General features: G+C 44.7%; 1 protein-coding gene across 2 annotated transcripts in view; it reads right to left on the minus strand.

Annotated features, from left to right (window-relative positions):
- Positions 1 to 22,246, minus strand: part of SLC22A18 (solute carrier family 22 member 18) — a 65,916-nt gene that overhangs the window by 16,604 nt on the left and 27,066 nt on the right. For both annotated transcript variants that reach the window (XM_069857738.1, XM_069857739.1), the window contains exons 6-8: positions 9,825 to 9,940; positions 9,273 to 9,383; positions 3,835 to 3,935 (exon numbers count right to left, since the gene is read on the minus strand). In XM_069857738.1, the coding sequence (XP_069713839.1) occupies positions 3,835 to 3,935; positions 9,273 to 9,383; positions 9,825 to 9,940 (328 nt within the window). The remainder of the gene's footprint in view (positions 1 to 3,834; positions 3,936 to 9,272; positions 9,384 to 9,824; positions 9,941 to 22,246) is intronic.

The following is a 22,246-nucleotide window of genomic DNA, read 5'->3' on the forward strand; positions in this document are numbered from 1 at the left end:
AGCCTGTAGGCCATGGCTGAGATAGAGCATGGAAATAGGTACTGCAGCAAGAACCCCTGTGACTACGGGAACGGTCATGTCTCTAGTTAGCACTGAGATCTGATTATTTATTAGGAAACAGAGTGAATGCTATAATTCCCCTATCTTCCAGGGCTGTACCTGTAAATAGGGTGCACTGGCATGGCAGCACAGATAACCTTATCTACAGTAGTTTCAACCAAACTAATCTGGAAAACAACGGCAGTGAAGACAGACAGATAGCTCAGACATAACAGCAGTGTCCTGAAGACAGTAGCATCCAAGCTCCACCTCAGTAACACAAAGCCATTCCTACCCCGACTGTACAAGTGCTATTGCTGCCCACGCCACCCAGCTCGAAACAAGCATGCTACAGCCATGCTGCATCTCCAAATTTTATCTTAGTGTAGACTTATATAACAGGGACTTAAATGATACATCTAAATCAAGAGTGCAGTTGTTGGGGAGTCCTTCTACATTCAAAGGGAGAAGTTATCAGAAGGTGAATTGGCCCCTCTAAAACCTAAGTGATTCCTGCAGATCCTGAACTAGGAGGCAGCATACAAAAACTGAGGTAGGGAAAGGCTCTGTTAGCAGTGAAGTTTGGGTCAGTAGCATGATTTGAAAAGCAGCTGTTGATCACACCACTTGTCACACTGTTTCCATGCTATGGAGCAGCAAACTGGTTTTCTTTCTGGGGAGGCTGGATAGGAGGGTGCATCCAGGTGGTAGTAGAGAGCTTTCAGGACTGAGTCACAGCTAGTCCAAAGCCATCCTCCCAGAATCGACATAGCAAAGGCACCAGCTCCTCAGCTCCAGCCAGTTTACTCTGCAGACTCCACTTGCTGATGTATCGCCATGCTTGTCATTCTACCAAGAAGCTCAGATTTAGTGAGACTGGTAACACTATGCCAAATCCAAATCATAAGAGAAGGAACTAAAGCTGCCACTTCCCAGATGAGAAGCTCTTCCAGATCACACAGGAACTCTGTGGCAATGGCCAGGAAATGAAGGTGGATTTATTAACAAGATTACCCTCCTTCAGGATGTTGCTTAACTTGCATTCCTGCCTGGAGACTTGCTTATAACCATCTGTTGCTCTTTCTGCAAAATTATTAGCCTTTTCCTTCAAAAGGAAAGTTCTGCTGTAGTACAGCATCTTAATTTTTTGCCCCTGTTACTGCCTAATCCAGCTAATTTTTCCTTATTACCCATTTTGCAAGTCCCCTAATCACACATTTTGTCCATCTTTAGTTTTTTTTTAAACTACAACCTTGCTGTGCTTCACAGAATCACAGAATCACAGAATAACCAGGTTGGAAGAGACCCACCGGATCATCGAGCCCAACCGTTCCCATCAAACACTAAACCATATCCCTCAGCACCTCATCCACCAGTGCCTTAAACACCTCCAGGGAAGGTGAATCAACCACCTCCCTGGGCAGCCTGTTCCAGTGCCCAATGACCCTTTCTGTAAAGAATTTTTTCCTAACGTCTAGCCTAAACCTCCCCTGGCGGAGCTTGAGGCCATTCCCTCTTGTCCTGTCCCCTGTCACTTGGGAGAAGAGGCCAGCACCCTCCTCTCTACAACGTCCTTTCAGGTAGTTGTAGAGAGCAATGAGGTCTCCCCTCAGCCTCCTCTTCTCCAGGCTAAACAACCCCAGCTCTCTCAGCCGCTCCTCATAAGGCCTGTTCTCCAGCCCTTTCACCAGCTTTGTTGCTCTTCTCTGGACTCGCTCCAGAGCCTCAACATCCTTCTTATGGTGAGGGGCCCAGAACTGAACACAGGATTCGAGGTACGGTCTCACCAGTGCCGAGTACAGAGGGAGAATAACCTCCCTGGACCTGCTGGTCACGCCGTTTCTGATCCAAGCCAAGATGCCATTGGCCTTCTTGGCCACCTGGGCACACTGCTGGCTCATATTCAGTCGGTTGTCAACCAACACCCCCAGGTCCCTCTCCTCCAGGCAGCTTTCTAGACAGACTTCTCCTAGTCTGTAGCACTGCATAGGGTTGTTGTGCCCCAAGTGCAGGACCCGGCATTTGGCCTTGTTAAACCTCGTGCCATTGGACTCTGCCCAGCTGTTCAGATCCCTTTGCAGAGCCTCCTGACCCTCCAGCAGATCAACACTTCCACCCAGCTTAGTGTCGTCCGCAAACTTGCTAAGGGTGCACTCGATGCCTTCATCCAGATCATTGATAAAGACATTGAACAGGGCTGGACCCAGCACCGAGCCCTGGGGAATGCCACTTGTCACTGGCCTCCAGCTGGATTTCACACCATTTACCACCACTCTCTGGGCCCGGCCATCCAACCAGTTTTCCACCCAGGAGAGTGTGCGCCTGTCCAGGCCAGAGGCTGACAGTTTCTCAAGCAGAATGCTGTGAGAAACTGTGTCAAAGGCTTTGCTGAAGTCCAGGAAGACCACATCCACAGCCTTTCCCTCATCCAGCAGCCTAGTCACTTTGTCATAGAAGGCGATCAGGTTAGTCTGGCAAGATCTGCCTTTAGTGAACCAGTGTTGACTGGGCCTGATCACCCGGTTCTCTTGCATGTGCTTCATGATAGCACTCAAGATCACCTGCTCCATGACTTTCCCTGGCACTGAGGTCAGACTGACAGGCCTGTAGTTTCCTGGGTCCTCCCTGCGGCCCTTTTTGTAGATGGGCACAACATCAGCCAGCCTCCAGTCCAGTGGGACTTCCCTAGTCTTCCAGGACTGTTGGAAGATGATGGAAAGGGGTTTGGCCAGCACATCCGCCAGCTCCTTCAGTACCCTTGGGTGAATCCCGTCCGGCCCCATAGACTTGTGGCTGTCCAGTCGGGCTAGCAAGGCTCTGACCACCTCCTCTTGGATCACGGGAGCCTCATTATGCTCCTCTAGCTCCTGGGTTAGTACACAGACGGAACGACCCTCCTTACGACTAAAGACTGAGGCAAAGAAGGCATTAAGTACCTCAGCCTTTTCCTCATCCCCTGTTACTGTTGTTCCTTCTGTGTCCAATAGGGACTGTATGGTCTCCCTAGTCCACCTTTTATTATTTATATATTTGTAGAAAGATTTTTTGTTATCTTTCACTGACTTGGCCAATCCAATTTCTAGCTGAGCCTTAGCCCTTCTGATTTTTTCCCTACACAATCTCACTTCCCTCCTGTAGTCCATGCAAGAGGCCTGTCCCTTCTTCCAGAGGCCATAAACATTTCTCTTCTTCTTGATATCCCTCAAGATCTTTCTATTCAACCAAGCTGGCTTTCTCACCTGCCGGCTTTTTTTCCGGACCACGGGGATGGCTTTCTCCTGAGCTGCTAGGACCACCCTTTTGAAGAGCTCCCAGCCCTCCTGGGCTCCCTTGCCCTTGAGTACTGTCTCCCATGAGACTTCACCAACCAGCCTGCTGAAGAGATCAAAGTCTGCCCTCTGGAAATTTAATGCTACCGTCTTGCTAACCACCCTCTTCACTTCACCTAGAACAGAAAATTTTATCATCTCATGGTCGCTCAGTCCTAGGCGTCCACCTAAGTGGAATTTAGAGGGTGCTACTGAGTAAATGTAAATCAGCTAACCTGCCCCAGTGAAAACTCTAGTCAAGGCACTTCAGCACGGGGAATACAGCTTTAAGGATACTCCTTGCTTTGATTTCTTCGCATTCCAAGGAACAGAATATGTTTAGATCCACTTCTGTTTTTTGAAGCCAAGTGCAATGTAGCAGAGCTAGGATTTGCCACTCAATATTATGCCTGGATTTGGGAGAGCATGTGTCAAACTGGCAAATTAAACAGTGATGTGGCAAGGAGGAGACTTCCACTTCACTCACCATTTGAAGGACACCAAAATATGACATCAGGTATCCAGACTCCACTGCTTCCAAGCCAAAGAAATCCATAGAGATGATGGAAAACATAATCATGAACAAACCTAGGGGGAGGGATAACGAAAAGCATACATCAATATACTTGCATTGCATATATATGCCCAGACTCTGCTCTCAATCACCTCCAATACGAGTCAGTAGCTCTCCCTGAGGTTACCAGGACTGGATATAAACATGAGCAGAATGCTATTCAAAGACAGTGTAGCAATTTAATCTTTAAACATTGACTTTTTTATCCCACTTACTTTCATCTTTAAAATAATGTGACTACGTAGGCTGCCGGTTCAGCTGTTTATTATAAACTGGTAAATATTTGTATCATTGAAGCCAGACTAAGCATTAAGGCAGTGAGAAAACATTTGTTCAGACAAGACTGCAACCATAAAAATAATCTGATTGGATTCCTCACCACTTTTGCCTGACTTTAGATTTTCACCATGGGGAAGGCTGCTGGGAAACAGCCCAGTGACATCAGCCTAAATACAGCAGTTTCACTGCAGACCTCAGCAGTGACATTGGAACCACATGAAACCTCTCACTCTCCTGGAATTATAGCATTGTTGATACAAAGAGCTGGGAAGGTACAGACAGAAACAGCACAGGCTGGGTCTGCTTTTCACTTATGGCAATTTCTAGAAAGCATAACGGAAAGCATCCACTCACTTAATCTCACATGAAAATACAATAGTGTCCATTTCCCCCAATGCCAAATGTACACGAATACAGACATGCATACATAGGCTCCAATCCTACACAGAGAGACATCAAATTAAATATATTATGACAAAACATTGCTCTCAAAGAGCTGGTATGAGGTAGGAGACTGCTGCCTCCCTTAATGTCTTATGCACCTCTGATGGACAAAGACAGTAGGAAATTGGGGCTCTCTGCCCATGAATATCCCCATAACATGCCTGTCAGACAACACTGATCCTGCTGGGGAGAGGAAAAGAGAGCAGACGACCTTTAGGGGTCCTGCCTTTACTTGTAGGTTCCTCTGAGGAACAAAAAAATGGGTAAATAAGAAGTTGCAGTCCTTTCTTTCCTGAAGAAAATAGAGACCAGGAGGCAATGTATGAGGACTGAGAAGATAGCTTGTGGCTTGGCAAAGGGAAGGATTTTCTGGAAGCACGAGGAGAGTGATCCCAAATTGCTGACTAAAATGACATAGAGGACTTGCACCCTATCAAACCAGTGCAAATCCACTGCAACCAGCAGCCCAAGGTGCTACTACCAGTAGAGCACCTGCAGCAACAAGGCCTCCCTCAAAGTACCTCAACACTTCGCCTTGGAGGACCACCACCCTCTCATCCCAGAACCTGCTACAAAGCCTTCCAGTATCCCACCAGATACACCTCTTCTTCCTTTAATGGGAATAGCCGCATCCCAGCTGGCCCCATGGTGCTGGAGAAGAGGGACAAAAGGCAGGAAGGGTAGCTTGCTCTGCTGTTTTCCAGATACTTGGAGAAGGTGCTGGGGAGCTGGGGCTTATGAAGACTTATGCCTTCACTACACTCCTCCGCAGAAAGAATCCCATTGTTATCCAGTTACTTTGAAATCACTCTTAGCTTAAGGTAACATGCAAATAACAGTATTTACTCACAGCATCCAAACTAGGCAACAGAGTTGCACACGTTTCTAAATGGGACATGAAGAAACAAAAGAAAACCCACACTTCGTTTCACTTGAAGGAAGATTAGATCGAAGCGGGTGCTCGCCCTTCATCTTGCTACCCTGCTGCATCTACCACCTAGGAGGGGCTCAACCTTCCTAAATACCTGATGCTCCTTCCTGGCACCACGCACCAGCTTCTTCAACTCCTTTTCCCTTTGAAGTCCCCCACCGAGTTAAGGGAGATTTGGATCTTTCTCCTACAAACAAGCTATTCTTTCAGAGCAGGGGGGTAGGCTGTGTTCTTTAATTAGTGTTACACATCATATGGCTCCCCCGGAGATGCAAAGGTCTGTTCTTTAGATGGGTGTCATCCCTGCTGCCTGCATAGTCACTTAAAGGTGCCTGGACAACAGATACTCTCCCTGCTCCCTCCTTTTTCAGCAGCTAAGGGGGTCTTTCCCTCTGGCAACATATTTCTTGGTGAAATCTGCAAGACAAGCCCTAGATTGAGCTCAAAAGTTTTTATGACCATTGAAACAAACTTTTCTTACAAAAATCTCAGCAGGTCCCACCTGGGTGGGCTGCAGGCCAGCTGAATGCAGCCATGTGAGTAATCTACCACCTGAGGAAGGGCTTACTGGGGTGGTGGGTCCCCAGGCTCTTCTGGGGACACCAGAACTCCATGAAAGAGCTACCCAGATAAACCTTAATCCACATTATGAGGCTTAGGTTTTCAATAGGAAAAAATGGAAACCAGCAAAAAATATCCTCAAAAAACTCAACCTTTTTTGAGGGAAGGTCTAAATAACTGGTGTTAGAAAACTTGGCACCAGAGGCTGAGTAATTTGGGTTATGCAGCAGAAGGCAGGTAAGTATTTTGTGAAATGCAATAAAGATAAGGAAAAGCATCAAGGAAACACAGGAGTATTTTTCAAAAGTTCAAAACTGTATTTGCAAAAAAAAAAATGACATGACATTTCTCAAAGGAGCCTGTGACTCTGGGAGGGCCAGTTTAGCAATCCTTACTGACAGCCAGAGGTAAAGGGTGAGCACGGCCTCTGCCAGCCCATCTCAGGTCTCCTACATTAGACTGCAAATGTGGTGGGACGCGGCACCCCAGGGCCCATGGCAAAATCCTGCTCTGTGTGTGAAAGTTCCTCTAAAAATGCATTGCAGGTGTTAGAGTAATCACATTGAAATCAGGTTTTCCAAAGGGATTAAAATATCCAAATAGTCATACAAGCAGCTATTTATCAATATTTCAAGGCCCTGGTGATTTCTGGTCTGTAAAAGGGATGTCTTATCCTTGTGTTTTATTTTCTGTTTCTTATCTACTACAATGCAATGAGGCTCACCTTTCCCAGGTCAGTTGAGGATGCAATTTGGCTATGCTGGAGCAGTCTGCTGCCCATCCATGCCCTGGCAGCTACCCTCCTGCAGGAGACAGTCTGTGTCTCTGCTTTTAAGCAACACAGGGAGGAGGTTCCCAGCCCTGAAGCCCTGCCAGGGAGGCTCTTTTGGTCTCAAATAAACTAGATTTAGAGAACAATAAGATCCATAAGTAACAAAGGATTTTCTTCTGTGTGTATCATAAGCCTGTTTACCAAGTAAATAGAGAGGGGTCTGTAATTTGGATCTAATTAATTGCACAGTCACAGCCAGGAGATGAAAGGTAAATGAGCTCATGATGAGCTCAGCCTCCAGCTGTGAGCTGTGGGGAAGAAGGTGATGCACAAATCCCCTTTCAGTTGCCACTGTAGAGTCAGTAACTTGAAGAGAGACCTGCAAAGAGGAGTCACTAGGATTTTAATCACTTCTTACTGTAGTGCAAGCACAGTAGCAGTGCCTCAGGTGAATCCATTCCTACTTTCACTGAAATACTCCCAGCCATTTCAGTGACAGACTATCAGCTTTTGTCCTGCCTTAAATCTCATCTTTACTGTCTCCATTCTCTTTACCCAACTGTTCCCTTGCAATTTTGAGCAGGAGATGTTTATTTTGGTTGGGTGGGCATTTTTGCCATGCATGAGAAAAGAAGAACTTCTTCTGAGACAGGGAGGAATTTAGTCATGCTGCATTTCAGCAGCGATGACTACAACAAAGTGCGTATCACCCAGCCTTTGGAAAAAAGAAAGTGCACAGGAAATTACTGTGCATGCTGCATATGGATGTGTTGTCAGGATGGCAGTTTTAAGCAGAGAAATTAATGTTACTTTAAGCAGGGAAATGAGCCAGAATCAGCAAAGGAAACTCTCTTAAAACATTGCTTGACTGACTCATTTTTGTGAAATGCTGTCATTTTATAAATACTTTCTGAAATAGAGTTTTAAAAGTTTACTTTCGTAAGAATCAAAAACGTGCACTATTAGGGCAGGCTAGCAGTATATTGAGACTGTATCCCGTCTCCAGTGGTGGGGTTAGGACCAACTGGCAGTACAGATCTCAGCCTGTGCCAACTGCACATGCACAAAATAAATAAAAAAATCAGAAATCTTTTACTTCCCTGCATGTTATTCTACTGCTCCAGTCAGACTTGTTCCCCCAGTGCCTTAACAAGGAATAAAGGATGAACTGTACCAAGCCCAGAAAGGCCATCCCCTTTTGATTCAAGCACTCTCCACAGCCAAACCTACTTTCATTTGTACTGCATTTACAGTTTACAAACTAGAATTTAATTTGTAAATTATGTTTCACATTAAACTTTAAGGTTTCTCCAGACACAGATGAATTGGAGAAAGATGCAAAGTATAAAAGATAAGGTATCTGAAATTCTCTCTTAGGATCCCTGTTTGGAGGGGAAGTGCCTTAGTTTGTTCAGGTGGATGATGTGCACTTGTTTTCATGTGCACAAAATTCAATCCTTGAAACCATAATAAAGAGAAACTGCACTTTGAGGTTTGACTGGGAAAAGAGTCATGAAGGCTCTTTGTGTCAAAAGGTGGAGAACATGACTATGTCCTTGCACCACCACTTAGGAGGCTGACATGCTGGCTTGTCTTTAAACAAGTTTGGGGAAAAGAAGATAGAGGGCAGGCAAAATTAAAGATTATTAAATTGTGGCCAACTGTACGTATAACCAGGAAAATCCAGAGACATGAACTATGCAAGGATGGTAACTGATTCAAATGGAGCAGGGGAACAGGCAGGTTTGGGATGGGTTTGAGGTAGCAGAAGGTTCCTACCATGACAAAAAAAACCCAAGCAGAGTAGATAAAAGCAGAGTAGAACAAACACAAACACCACCATCAATGTGCATGGGAAGAAATAAGAAGCAGCTCCCCTGAATGCAGCCAACAGTTAAAGCAGCCACAACCTCTCATCCAGCAACAGATTTAGTTGTTGAGGAAAAAAGTTAGGGTACACATACCCCTTAAATCACTAAGTAAAATCAGGAAGGACCTCAGTGTTTCTGGCAGAATATAAACTATTTCCCTCTGCTCTGAAGAGGTTACAACCAAAACAGAAATGACCTTCAAAAAGAAAAAAACATTTACCGCCGAAGGTATGGGGTAGAGAGATTAAGCGATTTCCAATAGTCACAGAAGCAGCCTGTGACAAGTAGTCTGTTTTACACTAAGACCCAGGGGTTTGACCCTAAGTAGCTGAGAGTATTTGAAAGCATCCAGCATCAAGTTAGGAACTGAATCCTCACTCCTCCATGATCAGATGCAACGTGCTTTAGTTAACTCATGACATATCTGGTCTGCGGTATATGTCATCTTATTTTAACTACATCAGCAATTACGGCTAATGGGTAATGGACTTACCTATGGGAAGTCCAGCAAAGACTTTGACTATGAATATTTCCATTACTCCTGGAAACTTCATCAGGCGTAGGATTTCTCGGATGCTAAACACACTGCCAGACTGTGATGTGCCTACAGAATATGACATATTGATTAATAATCTGTTTATACAAGTTAGACGCAGGAAGAAAAAATGCTGAAACTGTGTGCTCAGGTTCACCACCACTTTTCCGAAAAGAATGTCTCTGCAGCACCAGCTTCTGCCCACAAAAGGAGGTTGGGTGTGATGCTGGGTCTGCATAGAGAGGACCCCTGTGAGAATCCACATTCACCTTTTCTGAGATGCGTGGCAAGCACTGGGCTGGAAGGCTGCAATTTTGCATGGCAGAGTGGTCAGCAGGTAGGAAATAATATTCTTCCAAAAGGACAGCTTAGGCATTAAAATGTTAGTGTGTCAAGGCTGGAACCTTTTTGCCCTTAAATGCAAGCACAGGTCCTTTAGCAGAGTCCTTACAGTATGTCAATCCCCCATCCCTATCCATGTGCTATTTATCAGAAACACTGAATACTTACTATGCTGCATCACATGATGGTCTGACTTTGGTTTAGCCTGCACAGGGATCCAAATCATTGCTATCACAGTGTTCATGAGGTTTCCCACCAGCCCAACATATGCAGGAACAAAAATGCTGCCAACAGAAAAGATACAGTTACATGGATAAATAGCATAAACAAGACATTTAGACCTCTTGTCCTGCAAGGGCTTGGGCACTTGAATGAAGAACAACCTCCTTGAAGTCACAGTACATAAGGCTATAAAAGAGCTCACATCCTTTCATGGTAGCTTTGGATATAACCATGGTTTGAAATGTCACCAAAGATACTTTATCATTTGTATTAACAATAGGGTATAATGTAGTGCTTTTAAATTTGCAAGTGTTAGGGGAAAAGAGTCCCTCTTGGTTTAATGAAGCTTAGAAATCTTCCCACAGAAAACACAGTATCTTCTTGTTAGGGTCCATCTAATTCCTCATCTAATGCCCGATTTCATTCACCTAAGTATTTCACTCCTTAAAATCTCTCAGCAAAATCAAATGAGGAAATGAAGTTAAAGAAAGTGAAGAAAGTACTCAAGATGATTAAGGATGGTAGAATACAGCCCAGCCTACAGCCAGAACTGAAACCACTGGAGATACAATACCACTTGAAAAGGAACTGCTAAAAATAACAAACACGACTTACAAAACCTTCTGAGGAGATGAGTAAACAGCACTTTGATTGATATACTTACATTTCTCCAAAGGTGCCCAAAACCAAATCAACATCCCTTCAAGTGTCTATGAGATCCCTAGACACTGAATCTTTAAGAGAAGTGGAGCCACATACTTAAATGTAGATGCAATGAACAGTAATTATTAACAGTAGTTGTACGATGATAAAAGGGAATGATTACTACTTATCTAAAAACCCTGAACACAAAGAACAGTAGAAGTCAATAGAGTCAATAATAAGTCCTTAATTATCACTGTCCTCTTAGAAGAGAAGATTAGGAAATTACTCATCTTAGCCTTCAAGGGCATGTAGGAAGATTTCAGACTCTGAAGGGCTTCAACTCTGCCAAACACAGGTGGAGCAAAGTCCAGGCCTGCATGACAGAAACTCAGGGGAGTAGAGCTGAAAACAAAGGGAGGAGCATGTTTTGTTTTCAACAGAGAGCAATTATCCATTAAGCCATCATGGGAACCCTGTTAGTTGAAAGGTTTCATAAAACGTGCTTCAAACCTACCACAGGATGGAGAGTTGGGGTGGGAATGCCTAGCAGAAACACCAAAGGCTGGTGTCATGGATGGCACGAGACTAAGTGACCATCATGGCGTATTGGTCACATCAACATTTAAGCACCTTGGACTTCAGCAAAGTAATGCCTGGATTTCACCTGAGAAGGCTTTAGAGCTGCGTGGCTTTGTGCAGACTTGGAGGCATCCCCAGCAAATTGTAATGCAAAAACAAGATGCAAAAGCGGCCAAGTGGTGCTCGCTGTGAACCTGCCAATAAAGGACTGTTTATAGCTTGACTTTTTACTGCTGCTTTCCTTGTCAGACCATGGCATATATATTTCATGGAATAACCAGCAGCACTAATTGTAAAAGCCTCAAGTTTCCTCTGTGCTAGACAAAGGCATGGTCTGAATAATTTCTGGAGTATTATTGAAGTCCCAGAGCAAGACTGTCAAGGATTGACATGCAAACAACCAAGAAAAGCATCAAAGTGCAAATGCATATATATACACACACACACACGTATTCCTGCTAACAGCAATGGCAAAAATCCCAGCTGAATATTTTTAATTCTCATTAATTATTATTAATAAAACCCAAGTCAGATAATATCTTCCTGCAAATGGACTTGGTGCAGTAATTTAGACCTGCTGCCTTCCATTTGTGAAGCTGTTCTGCTAATTACCCCGGACCACAAAATTAGTCATTTACTGGATCATTATTTTTGATTTTTAGTACAGCAGATTGCCACATTCTGTTTTAAAACTATCTGCCAAACTGTTCCCAAACTGCTGAAAACAACATTAAGGACCCACATTTTTATCCAGGGAATCTGGGATTTCTACTTCGCATTGCAACATAAAGTAAATTAACTAACAAAATAGAAAGGATAAAATAATCAAAGCAAGTAGCTGCAGCTGGCTTAATGTTTTTGGGTGGTTTCTATATTTGAAGATTTCATTCTGATTTGGAAAACGTATCACAAAAATTTTCATTGGACAGAAATACATCCTTTCCATTTCTGAGATTTTCCAGAAACCTACATGCCAACGTAAACATGTTTTATTCTTCAGATCCAAGAAGAATTATAGCGAGCAATGAGAAAAGGATTCCCATATAAAACTAGTAAACAAATGATGCATTACTTGGCTGCAAGCTTACAACTGATAAATCATTGCTGTTCAAGGGAGAGGAGAACCTTGATATTCTGCATATTTGGGGGAACCTGAGCTTGCCATAATGGATTAGTGGCAATTTTGTACAGCTGGATTCTGAAATCAGAGAAATCCAGTAAAACATGGAGCTCAAAATTGTGTTTCCAAGACAAGCCTGAACTGTTCACAATCATGTGAAAATACCTTTTCTTAACCACAGCTTTCTGTAAATGCTTAATTATTTCCCACATATTAACCATTATCATTCCTTAGTGGAAAGGTGATGAAAATACACAAAAATGGCATATCAACACAGCAAGTCATTAATTATTTTTTTTTCTGATGTAGCTTCATTTCTTTTTTTCTATTACAAACCATGAATTACACACGATGACACCTCCTGTGCCACCTCTCTGCTACAGCATAAATAGGACGCATCCTCCCACTCCTACAGCGCAAAGCAACTGTTTTATAAAGCAGATTTCCTGACACGCCATTGCCTCTGAACACCCCATTGCCTCTGAACACCCCAGTAAGGATCGCTTTGGGGCTTGGGTAAGCAAGGAACTACGCACATTGTCTATTCCTGTTATATGAAGACACACAAATATTTACACTGTCACGTAAGGGGACATGAATGGTAAACCTAGTGTGCATGTGCTGAATCATTATTTCTTGCAGCAAGGAAGACAAATGCCAGTGGGTTGACCTGACAGTATTTTTGCAATGATGTTGACAGGAGACTAGAGGCCAATGCAATTGCTTGGGAAACTGGTGAAGCTGCAATGATGCTGCTAGAGCCTCAGCTAGAGCTGCAGCCCTGAGGAAGTAGGTGGGAAGAAGGTGTCGGCAGTTCGCAGGAGTCCATTTAGCAGCAGGAGGGCAGAGGCCTTTCCTTACAACAGCCTCAAGGCTGTTCTGGCAAAGGGTAAGCTGATTCTACTGCCACCAGCAGAGACAACAACAGGGGATCAGCACCGATAATCCCCTCTGCTGTGCTCACTGGACTCTTTTCTGCATGCTAAGCATGTGGGGGATGTGGGACTAAACTGTTGCTCTTATTTCTCATCCACCTGACAAGGAACAAATGGCACAAATGAGAACAACCAAGCTAAAGGGAGAACACCCTGAGCCCTCAGTGGAGCTGAAGGCTGGGGAGGCTGAGGGCAGGAATGATTGCTGGATTCACAGCTCCTGCCACACAAGAGATGGCTCACAGGCACTCTTATTTTTTTTTTCTCCCTTCTTTTTTTTGTTTAAGATTTAAGCATGAAATCTCATCTCTGCTAATATCAGCTCAGCTGCAGTCCTCCTGCATTCAGTTTTGCCTGCTTGGCTTATTGGGAGGAAGTTAGGCCAGGAAGGGATGCAGTGGCACTGTTAAGACAAACGAGGCATGTTAAGCAGGTTGCTCCCATGGGACCTTTCCCCATCCTTTTCCCCTTCCTGCCCTCCCTCTCCTCCCTCCTGGCTGTCCACAAACCAGCCATGTGGAACCAGAGCAAACCCTGCCAAAACCAGGAACAGATTTCCTGAGCGGAGTGGAAGAATAAAGGAAGTGGGCAGGACTAATACAATTAAATTAAAGGGAGCAAAAGGGTGCAGCAGCTTTGACAGCTGAGATCATTGTGCAGCCTCTTCCAGCTTCTTGCTGATTAATAGAGGTTAAAAGCCTTTACTGTCCTGGGCTTTATGGTCAAAATAATTTGGGTAACTTTATCTGCCTACTTCAGCATGTTGCTTATAATTCCTTTGCTTCTCCTGCATCCAGAGAGAGAGTTCCTTGCTGACTTTTGCCAGCAGTGTTCCTTACTCTTCACTGGGCTTTTCCACTAGCAACGCTCTTCTCAGGCTCTCAGCTAAGTCTGCAGCTGCCCACTGTTCTTCACATGTTTTCAGTCGTGCTGTGAAAAGGAGAAACAAAATACATCACCCTGTCCTGCATGGGACTGAAGGGCACCAGGGTCTTGGTGCCAGGAGGGTGCACAGCAATCATCTCCAGACAGCAAACAGTCAAACTCAGAGGAGGACTAGTTTCTGCTAGTCTTTACTAAGACTAGTCTTTGCCAAAAGGAGCAGCCTCAGTTTGCCCTGACTTAAAGCTTTCAGAGAAATAAGAAGAAAACATGAGCAGAGGGATCTGGAGGCCTATAACATTAGCAAGTTTGCAGACAACACCAAGCTGAGTGGTGCAGTTGCCACACCTGAAGGACAGGATGTCATCCAGAGGGACCTGGACAGGCTGGAGAAGTGGTCCTGTACGAACGTCACAAGGTTAGACAAGGCCAACTGCAAGGTCCTACACCTGGGTCAGGGCAATCCCCATTTTCAGTAGAGGATGGGGGATGACGTGATTGAGAGCTACCCTGCAGAGAAGGACTTGGGGGTGCTGGTTGATGAGAAGCTTCACATGAGCCGGCAATGTGTGCTCGCAGCCCAGAAGGCCAACCGTATCCTGGGCTGCATCAAAAGAAGCGTGGCCAGCAGGTCGAGGGAAGTGATTCTGCCCTTCAATTCCTCTCTTATGAGACCTCATCTGTGTACAGTTCTGGAATCTTCAGCATAGGAAGGATATGGAACGGGTCCAGAGGAGGGCTACAAAGACGATCAGAGGGCTGGAGCACCTCCCTTACGAGGACAGGCTGAGAGAGTTGTGGTTGTTCAGCCTGGAGAAGAGAAGGCTCAGAGGAGATCTTACAGCGACCTTCCAGTACCTGAAAAGGGCCTACAAGAAAGCTGGGGAGGGACTACTCATAAAGACTCTGGTGACAGGACGAGGGGCAATGGGTATAAACTGAAGAGGGGCACATTTAGGCTTGATATCAGGAAGAATTTCTTCACCGTGAGAGTGGTGAGACATTGGAACAGGTTGCCAAGGAAAGTTGTGGATGTCTTATCCTTGGAGATGTTCAAGGCCAGGTTGGATGGGGCCTTGGGCAGCCTGATCTAGTGGGAGGTGTCCCTGCCTATGGCAGCGGGGTTGGAACTGCATGATCTTTAAGGTCCCTTCTAACCCTAACTATTCTACAACAAAAGCCTCATCTTTTCATTTTCCCAAGGCCATTAGGAAACTGTGGTGTATGCATTAAAAACACCCATTAAAAAAAGTTTTGAAGGGTTTCAAAAAGCAGGATGGTGAGCCCAAGGCACGCTTGCCTCAGGACTCACAGTTTGTCTAGGTACAAGGCTCATTTAGTAGCCTGTGACCATGGATAGGGACCAAGCAGCTGACGGCTAGGATTGCTCATCTGGAAACTTCATCCTTAATGCCGGTGGGAAACCAGAACTGATGATGAAACTATTAACAGTAATGTTATGGTAAACATATTCAACCCAAAGAAATTCAGAATTCAGAGCCAGCTGAGGGAGGGTTGCCTTTCTTCCCATCTAATGCTTAACCAGCCTCTGTATCCACTTGCAGGTAACTGTAAATCCCAATGTGCACCACACTTCCCAGGTGAGGTGAAATGAGGACAGGCTGTATGTTACTTTGCAACTCACTCCCACCAGGGTCAATTAGTATGAAGAAAACAAGTGCAATTAAGGTTCGATTTCTGAATCAAGACATGACACGGTAACACTTTGGTGACAGCAAGGGCTTCCTGAGGCTCCCCAGACTTCTGGAAGTAATATTTTTGTGGCTTTGTGCTAAGTTTTGCACACTCCTGGAGTCAGAGGTGAATCTTGAGAAAAATCTGGTGAAGTTTACAGCAAATGCAGCTCTTGGAAAATGAGGCCTAGTCAAAGGAATATGTGTGGGTGTATACACATACATATAAATGTACAAAAACATCTGTGCAGAGCATTTCTCAGTAGATTTGAAGCAAAACTTCCATGAAAAATTCAATCCTATAAAGGCATGCACAACATGTGAAAATCAGGCAGGGGCATGGAGCAAGAGGGAGGTCACTGACCAGGCATTTGCAGGCAGGTGATATTTTCAGCTCACAGAATCCCCAGTAGTGCCTGCCGGCCACAGCCTCCAGACAGGGCCAAGGAGGGATGGGTGCTGGAGCCTCCCACTCCCCCGGAAGGCTTCAACAAATCAACACAGGATACAGTTTTGGTCTCCAGCCCAAATTCCAGTCCTTGCTCTGACCTTGCTGGGCTTCAATTGCCATATTTGGTTTCCATCCTAAAAAGGCTGGGACAGACCCATGAAGGTACCTAGGGGTTCCTGCCAGCTAGGAGGCTGCGTTCAGGCTGTATGTACTGAGAGATGATATCAAGCACTTTCTGATTAGCATTCCAGCCACAGAGCCCTACTCTGCAAAGCCCAAATTGCACAATTAAATGTTGCATCAATATAGTGATTCTTTTGAGGAGGAAGCAGTTTCCAACGATTCCCTGAGGATTAAAGGATCAATATGTATTTCAGCAGTGAATGGGATTGTGTTTGTTTTCTTTCTCTTTTTCTTAATAAAGTCAAAGTTGAACATGGAGAGAGCACAAATTGTTTTTTAGTGACTCACTCCTACTTCAAAACAGCACTGCATAAAGCTGGCATTCATAGCCAGCCCAGATTCCTTATAGAGCTCTGAAAGGACTCTCAAAATGTTTCTTTGATTGCAGTCTGGCCACATTATCCCCTCATCTACGCATACTCTTAGAGGGGCAACTATGGGTGAAAAACATCTGGTGAGTTAAGAAGGAAAGCAAAAAACTGAAGTGAACAAAAAGTTCAGGTGAAACCATGACGCCAAATTATGTTCTTCAGCTCTGGGTCCATAAGAAAGTGACCAGTGGCCACTGTATTCGTGATAGCTTAGTGATTCCTAAACTTAGTGCATAATTTGTTGTAAGGTAGTCATGGTTTTGTTCAAGGAACTTTGTTTTACTGCTTTGACAATGCTTGCTGAATGCATTTCATCTGTGACCCATTGTGGTCTGGTCTATGTTGTTGAGATTCCTCCTAAAGACAAAAAAGGCAAGAACTAAATTTCACCAAAGCTTCTTAGAGAAACAAAACCACAAAAGCTTCAATCAAAAACCAATTTATCAAGCCTCAAAAAATTTCACACGTTTCCTAGGATGTTCATGAAAGTGTACAGAGATAGTCCAGCTTCAACAAGCTCAGGGCAAGAAACACAGCACAATAACACAAATGAACCCAGACATCCCAGTGCTCAGCAGGCTTCAAGGCAGCCCTGCCAGTGAAGTGCAGCCACTACCACTCATCATTTTATCCGTACCTTTGAGAGGAAAACAAACAAAAAAAACCACCTGCCTTTCTGCAGTCCGTACTCCCTGTCCTCAGGGAAAAAAAATCACACAAAAGTATATGTATAAGCATGGTGTCATTCCCCTGGCTCTCCTGTCCAAGCAAATGTCCATGTGAAAATAGTATGTGAAATGAGGAGCTCAGGTTAATGCCACCTGAAGGAATATTAAATCCCAAGTGGGAACACAAACAGCCTCCAAGCAACATGTACTGGAGAAAGATGCCCTTTCTCACTTGCTTCCTTGTGATCAAGTAGAAGGTACTTCACAAGGGGTAGGACACATTGCCTGAGATAGATCACCTGTATTTCACAAATTGCCTGGGATAAATCGCCTGTATCCCACCGTCCCTTAGTGGGACTCCGTTGGTTTCACTTTTCCCATTATTTCACTGGGAGCCTGGCATTTCTCTAGAGACAGAATGTAAAACCTGAGCAGATACACACCCCCACGCATGCATCAACAGAAAAAGGAGGGAGTTCACTGCCTTGATTTCATTGGAAACCATGACTAGGGTGTCCTTTTTCTCATAAATGTTTCAGATGAGGAGCACAAGAAGTTGGCTGCTGCTGCTTAAAGGACAGCAGGAGGATGTTTCTCACTCTGGTGACCTTGACATCATTGCAAGTTGTCCAAGGAGGTGATGAGACTTCATGTCCACACCCTCTGCACAGCCCCTCACAGGGCGAGAATGAGTCATCTTCACAGAAGTGTTCATTCAACTGCTTATTTCTGGTGGCAGCATCATATGGAAAATTCAGGTTGTGGGAAAGGAAAAAAAGATGAAGGGGTGTATGGGTATCCTGCATCACCCATTTCCGTCAGAACTGGGTGAGGGAGGGATGCTGAAGGTTGGCACTGGTGCATTAGCAGGGCAAAGAGCCAGGAGTGTAACAGCAGAGGCACGTCAGAGCCGCTGTGCGCTGGGGACACCAGGAATGGGACAAGAGCCAGGAGTTCACAGCCATCCCCAAAATCATCAGAGCTAGCTGTGGGTTAACTTCCCTTAAGGGACATTCACTGCTGTGTGTGTCACTGACCCAGCACAAGGAAGTTTGCTGGTGGCACTTGATACTGAACTTCGCAGAAAAAACACTTCAGGTCAATGCCAGGCATTGAATAAAAACACTTGGGCTTCTTCTATGGAGAAAATCCTCCTTTGGTAAAGCTCCTTATCTAAGCGGTGTTCTGTGTGAATGGATAATTCTGGCTGTCAATCAAGGGCTCTGCAGCAACAAGGCAATCTGTCCCCTTGCGGAGTGCCTGCTGCAGAGAAAGTCCCAGCAATGCAAAGCAGCTCAAACTAACTGGCCCCTGCCACAGCCCCAGCTAAAACAAGGCAGATCTGGCTGCTGGGGCACGAAAGAGATGGTTGTGGCAGAGTGCTAATTCCCAGGCAGCTGGAGCAGCCTCCCTTCGCCAGCCCATCCTGCTGCTTGATCCAACACAGCACTCTTCTGAGGGACTCGGCTAATTGCCGGAAGAGGCATATCAGTTACGCTTCAATAAGACGTGGGCGGATTTGCATGCTTTGCCCATAATCTGCCTCTAATTTTGAGTATCATTTATTCTCGTGTGCTCGTCTGGTAAAACACCCTATTAAAAAACACTGCACTTTGTTAATTCAAAGCTTGCACTTGTATGTGTGATTATTGCTTTTCCCTATAGCACGGCATAGACAGTCCCGCTGGCATCTCAGTGCACCAAACACCTGCACATTTACATGCATTTATACGCTGCACTCCCCAAAAGATCTTTGTAAGTGGTGCTCCATGGTATCACCCTGTACGTCTAGAAATGGAGGAATCTAGACAAGGACCAAGCATGAGCTGTACTCTCTGCACAGGGGCTTGCAACATCTGACTTTGATCCCGGTAGTGCTAATGCTGGATGAGCTAGGACAGGTCAAGATAGGCATCAGAAAGTAGGTGTAAGTGGTCAGTTCTCACAACAGAGGCACCCCACCAGTGAGCCTGGGACATGTGCTGTTCAATCTATCTGTGAGTGATCTGGAGCAGCAGTGAGGTAAGAAAATTTGCTGAGGATATGCAACTGAAAGAGTACTGGGGAAAAGAGCAGTCAGTGGGAAACTGCATACAGCCCTTACAGGTCTGTGGGATTGGGCAATAATGTGGCAGCTGAAAGTCAGTGCAGATTACATTTAAAGTGATTTATGCAGGAAAAACAAATCTTAAATTCACATGAAATGATGGCTTCTGAACTGCTTAGTATTATTCAGGGGTGAGACTTCTGGACTATCATAGACTATTCCAAATAACCATCAGTGCAGTGCTCATCTAATCAAACTTTAGGGATTACCATGAAAGAAAGAGCAAGCAAACAGAGAAGACACCCTCCCTAGACCACTGTATAAACTCCTGTTTCATCAGCACTTTGAATAGCATGTGCAATCCTGGTCCACTCCGCTCAAAAAAGTATCTAAGAAGTAAACAGGCTCAGAGGATGGCAGCAAGGACATTTCATGATGACTGATTTTACACCTGGGGAGGCTGAAAACCTTTACCTGGGGAAGGACATGTCCAAGCAACATCTAATAAAGGTCCACGAGGTTGTGAGAGACTTAGAGCAAGGGGTTAGGAAGTGACAGACACAGTCATTTCCACCACAAGAACTGGGAAGCACCAAACATAGCTGCCAGAGACTGGCTCCATACAAAGAGAAAAGCCTAATTTTTTCCACAACATTAGAAGGTAGATGGAGTTTGTGCTGCCGGTATTGCTGAAGCAAAAGGTTTAGACAGTTACAAGGAAAGACTGGTCAAGCACCTAGAAAAATGATCCACTGAAGGTTACTAAAGAGTCACAAACCACATTCATTCATGTCAGGAAGTCCCCCGATATGAAAATAGTTGGAGGCTGGGAAAAGTAATCAGTGAAGTATGCAATTTGTCTCACTCTTTCTCTTCCCTAGGCTTCTTACTACAATTTTTGTTGGAGAAAAGATACCAGATCATGTTGAGACGCAAGTGTAATTTCCTCCTCTGCAGCAGGAATCAAAACAGTGTCTCCCACCACCATCTCACAAACCAGACAGACTAATTTTTGATCATTCCCTGGAAAATGCTGCTTTTTTCCTACAATCCTCAAGCATTCCAGATAATAAATAAGAATAATCACAACTCTAACTTTGTGCTTGGGACACTCACTTGGGAAAGGCTAAAGCTACATTTCAGTGCAAGAAATGTTCATATATCTTCTCAAGTAATTGTTTTATATAACAAAAAGACACAATCCCTCATCTCTTAAACGTGGATTTTCCCCAGTCTTTTTCTTGGATACTCCAACCATACAAAGTAGTAACAGTTTTTGGGGGTCTCACTCATATTCTTCTTCTTCATGGGGGAGGTTTGTTCCGTAACATGTGGCAAAGCCTTCAAGTATTTTTTTTTAATTAAACAACAAAAATGTCTCTTCTGAGCTCAGAATATGCTAAAACATTAAAACGCTTTGATTGGGTGTGTCACTGGGTAAGGACTCCCACGCACAGACTGGTTGGAAGGTGAGCAGTGCTTGCTAGACTACCCAGTGACTCACCACTGAACGCATAGTTAATCATACGTTACAGCATGTCTGACTTCATAGAGTACTGTAGGTGGTGTGAAATAATCTTTGAATGACTTCAAGCTTTTTCTAGCTTTTATGAGGTTACAATGCTTCAGACTCCAAAAGACTCAGCTGGGCAGGAAACCGTTGAGGATTTGCTGTAGTAACCTGGGCTGCACTCCCAGTATGTCAGGTGTCAGCTTATGGGCTTTGGAGGATCTACAATCTTGGCATTGGGTGGAGCTGCTACCTCTCACTGATCGTGATGCATTCACTTACTCGGAGCTGGCTGAAAACAAGCATAGACAGAGCTGAACTTTGCTGCCCAAGGATGAGGGGTGGGGTCTGTTTAGTTCTCGCAAGGAGAATGGGTAGGATTTGGCTGGGAAACAAAGCACAAAGAGACCTCTGGTGAGACAGGATTTCTGCCTTTGCTGGCACTACAGGGAACAGGCAGTGACTGCTACTTTGGAGACCTCCCCACCTTCCAAAAACAGACACAGGTGCCCAATACTCTAGCTTTCCTCAATGAGCACGATTCCCCACTCTGGCATCGGCAAGGACACAACAGGACTGTAGGCAGACAGTCTGATCCTGCATGCAACTACCTATTTTGCCAGTGCACAGAGGTGACTCAGCACTGGCCTGCCAAAGGACTTGAGCTTCTTCCTCTGCTAGCCCCTTTTTCAAAGAGGGCACTGGCAAGGCTACTGCAATTGTCCAAGAGAGCAGTCCCTGTGTCATGCAAAAGAAAGGATTCCCTCCACACTCCAGGGCTAGTAAACAGCAAAATCATTGATTAGTTAAGGCTGACTCTTAAATTTGGTCTCTTACCAGGATACTATTCACGCAAATGACATTTTTAAGCTACATAATCCCTGGCAAAACAAGTTACTTCTTTACCTTGAGGTAAATAACTGTAAATGCAGCATCCTACCAGAGATACAGCACAGACTGATCTTGCCTTGGAACAAGTAGTGGCAGCCAACACCTCCTACCTTGAGGTGCAAAAAATCTTGCCGTGCTGCATCAAGTGTTCCAGCATCTTTTGTCTAGTAAGGCCATGTAATGAAATAGGACATATTAGGGCTAAATTTGTACAGGAGGCAATGTTGGAATGGTAATACCCAGAAGTCACAAATAAAACATTTCACATGTCATGTGGAAAGCTTTCCAGTATCCCGCTCCAACCTCTTTGGTTGCACAACAGGCCCCTTGAAAATAACCCTTCCTCCAGCAAAGAGAGCCTGAGGGATGTAGTGAAGCTCATTAGATTCCAT

Source organism: Phaenicophaeus curvirostris, chromosome 5, assembly GCF_032191515.1.
Source record: "Phaenicophaeus curvirostris isolate KB17595 chromosome 5, BPBGC_Pcur_1.0, whole genome shotgun sequence".
NCBI classification, from domain to species: domain Eukaryota; kingdom Metazoa; phylum Chordata; class Aves; order Cuculiformes; family Cuculidae; genus Phaenicophaeus; species Phaenicophaeus curvirostris.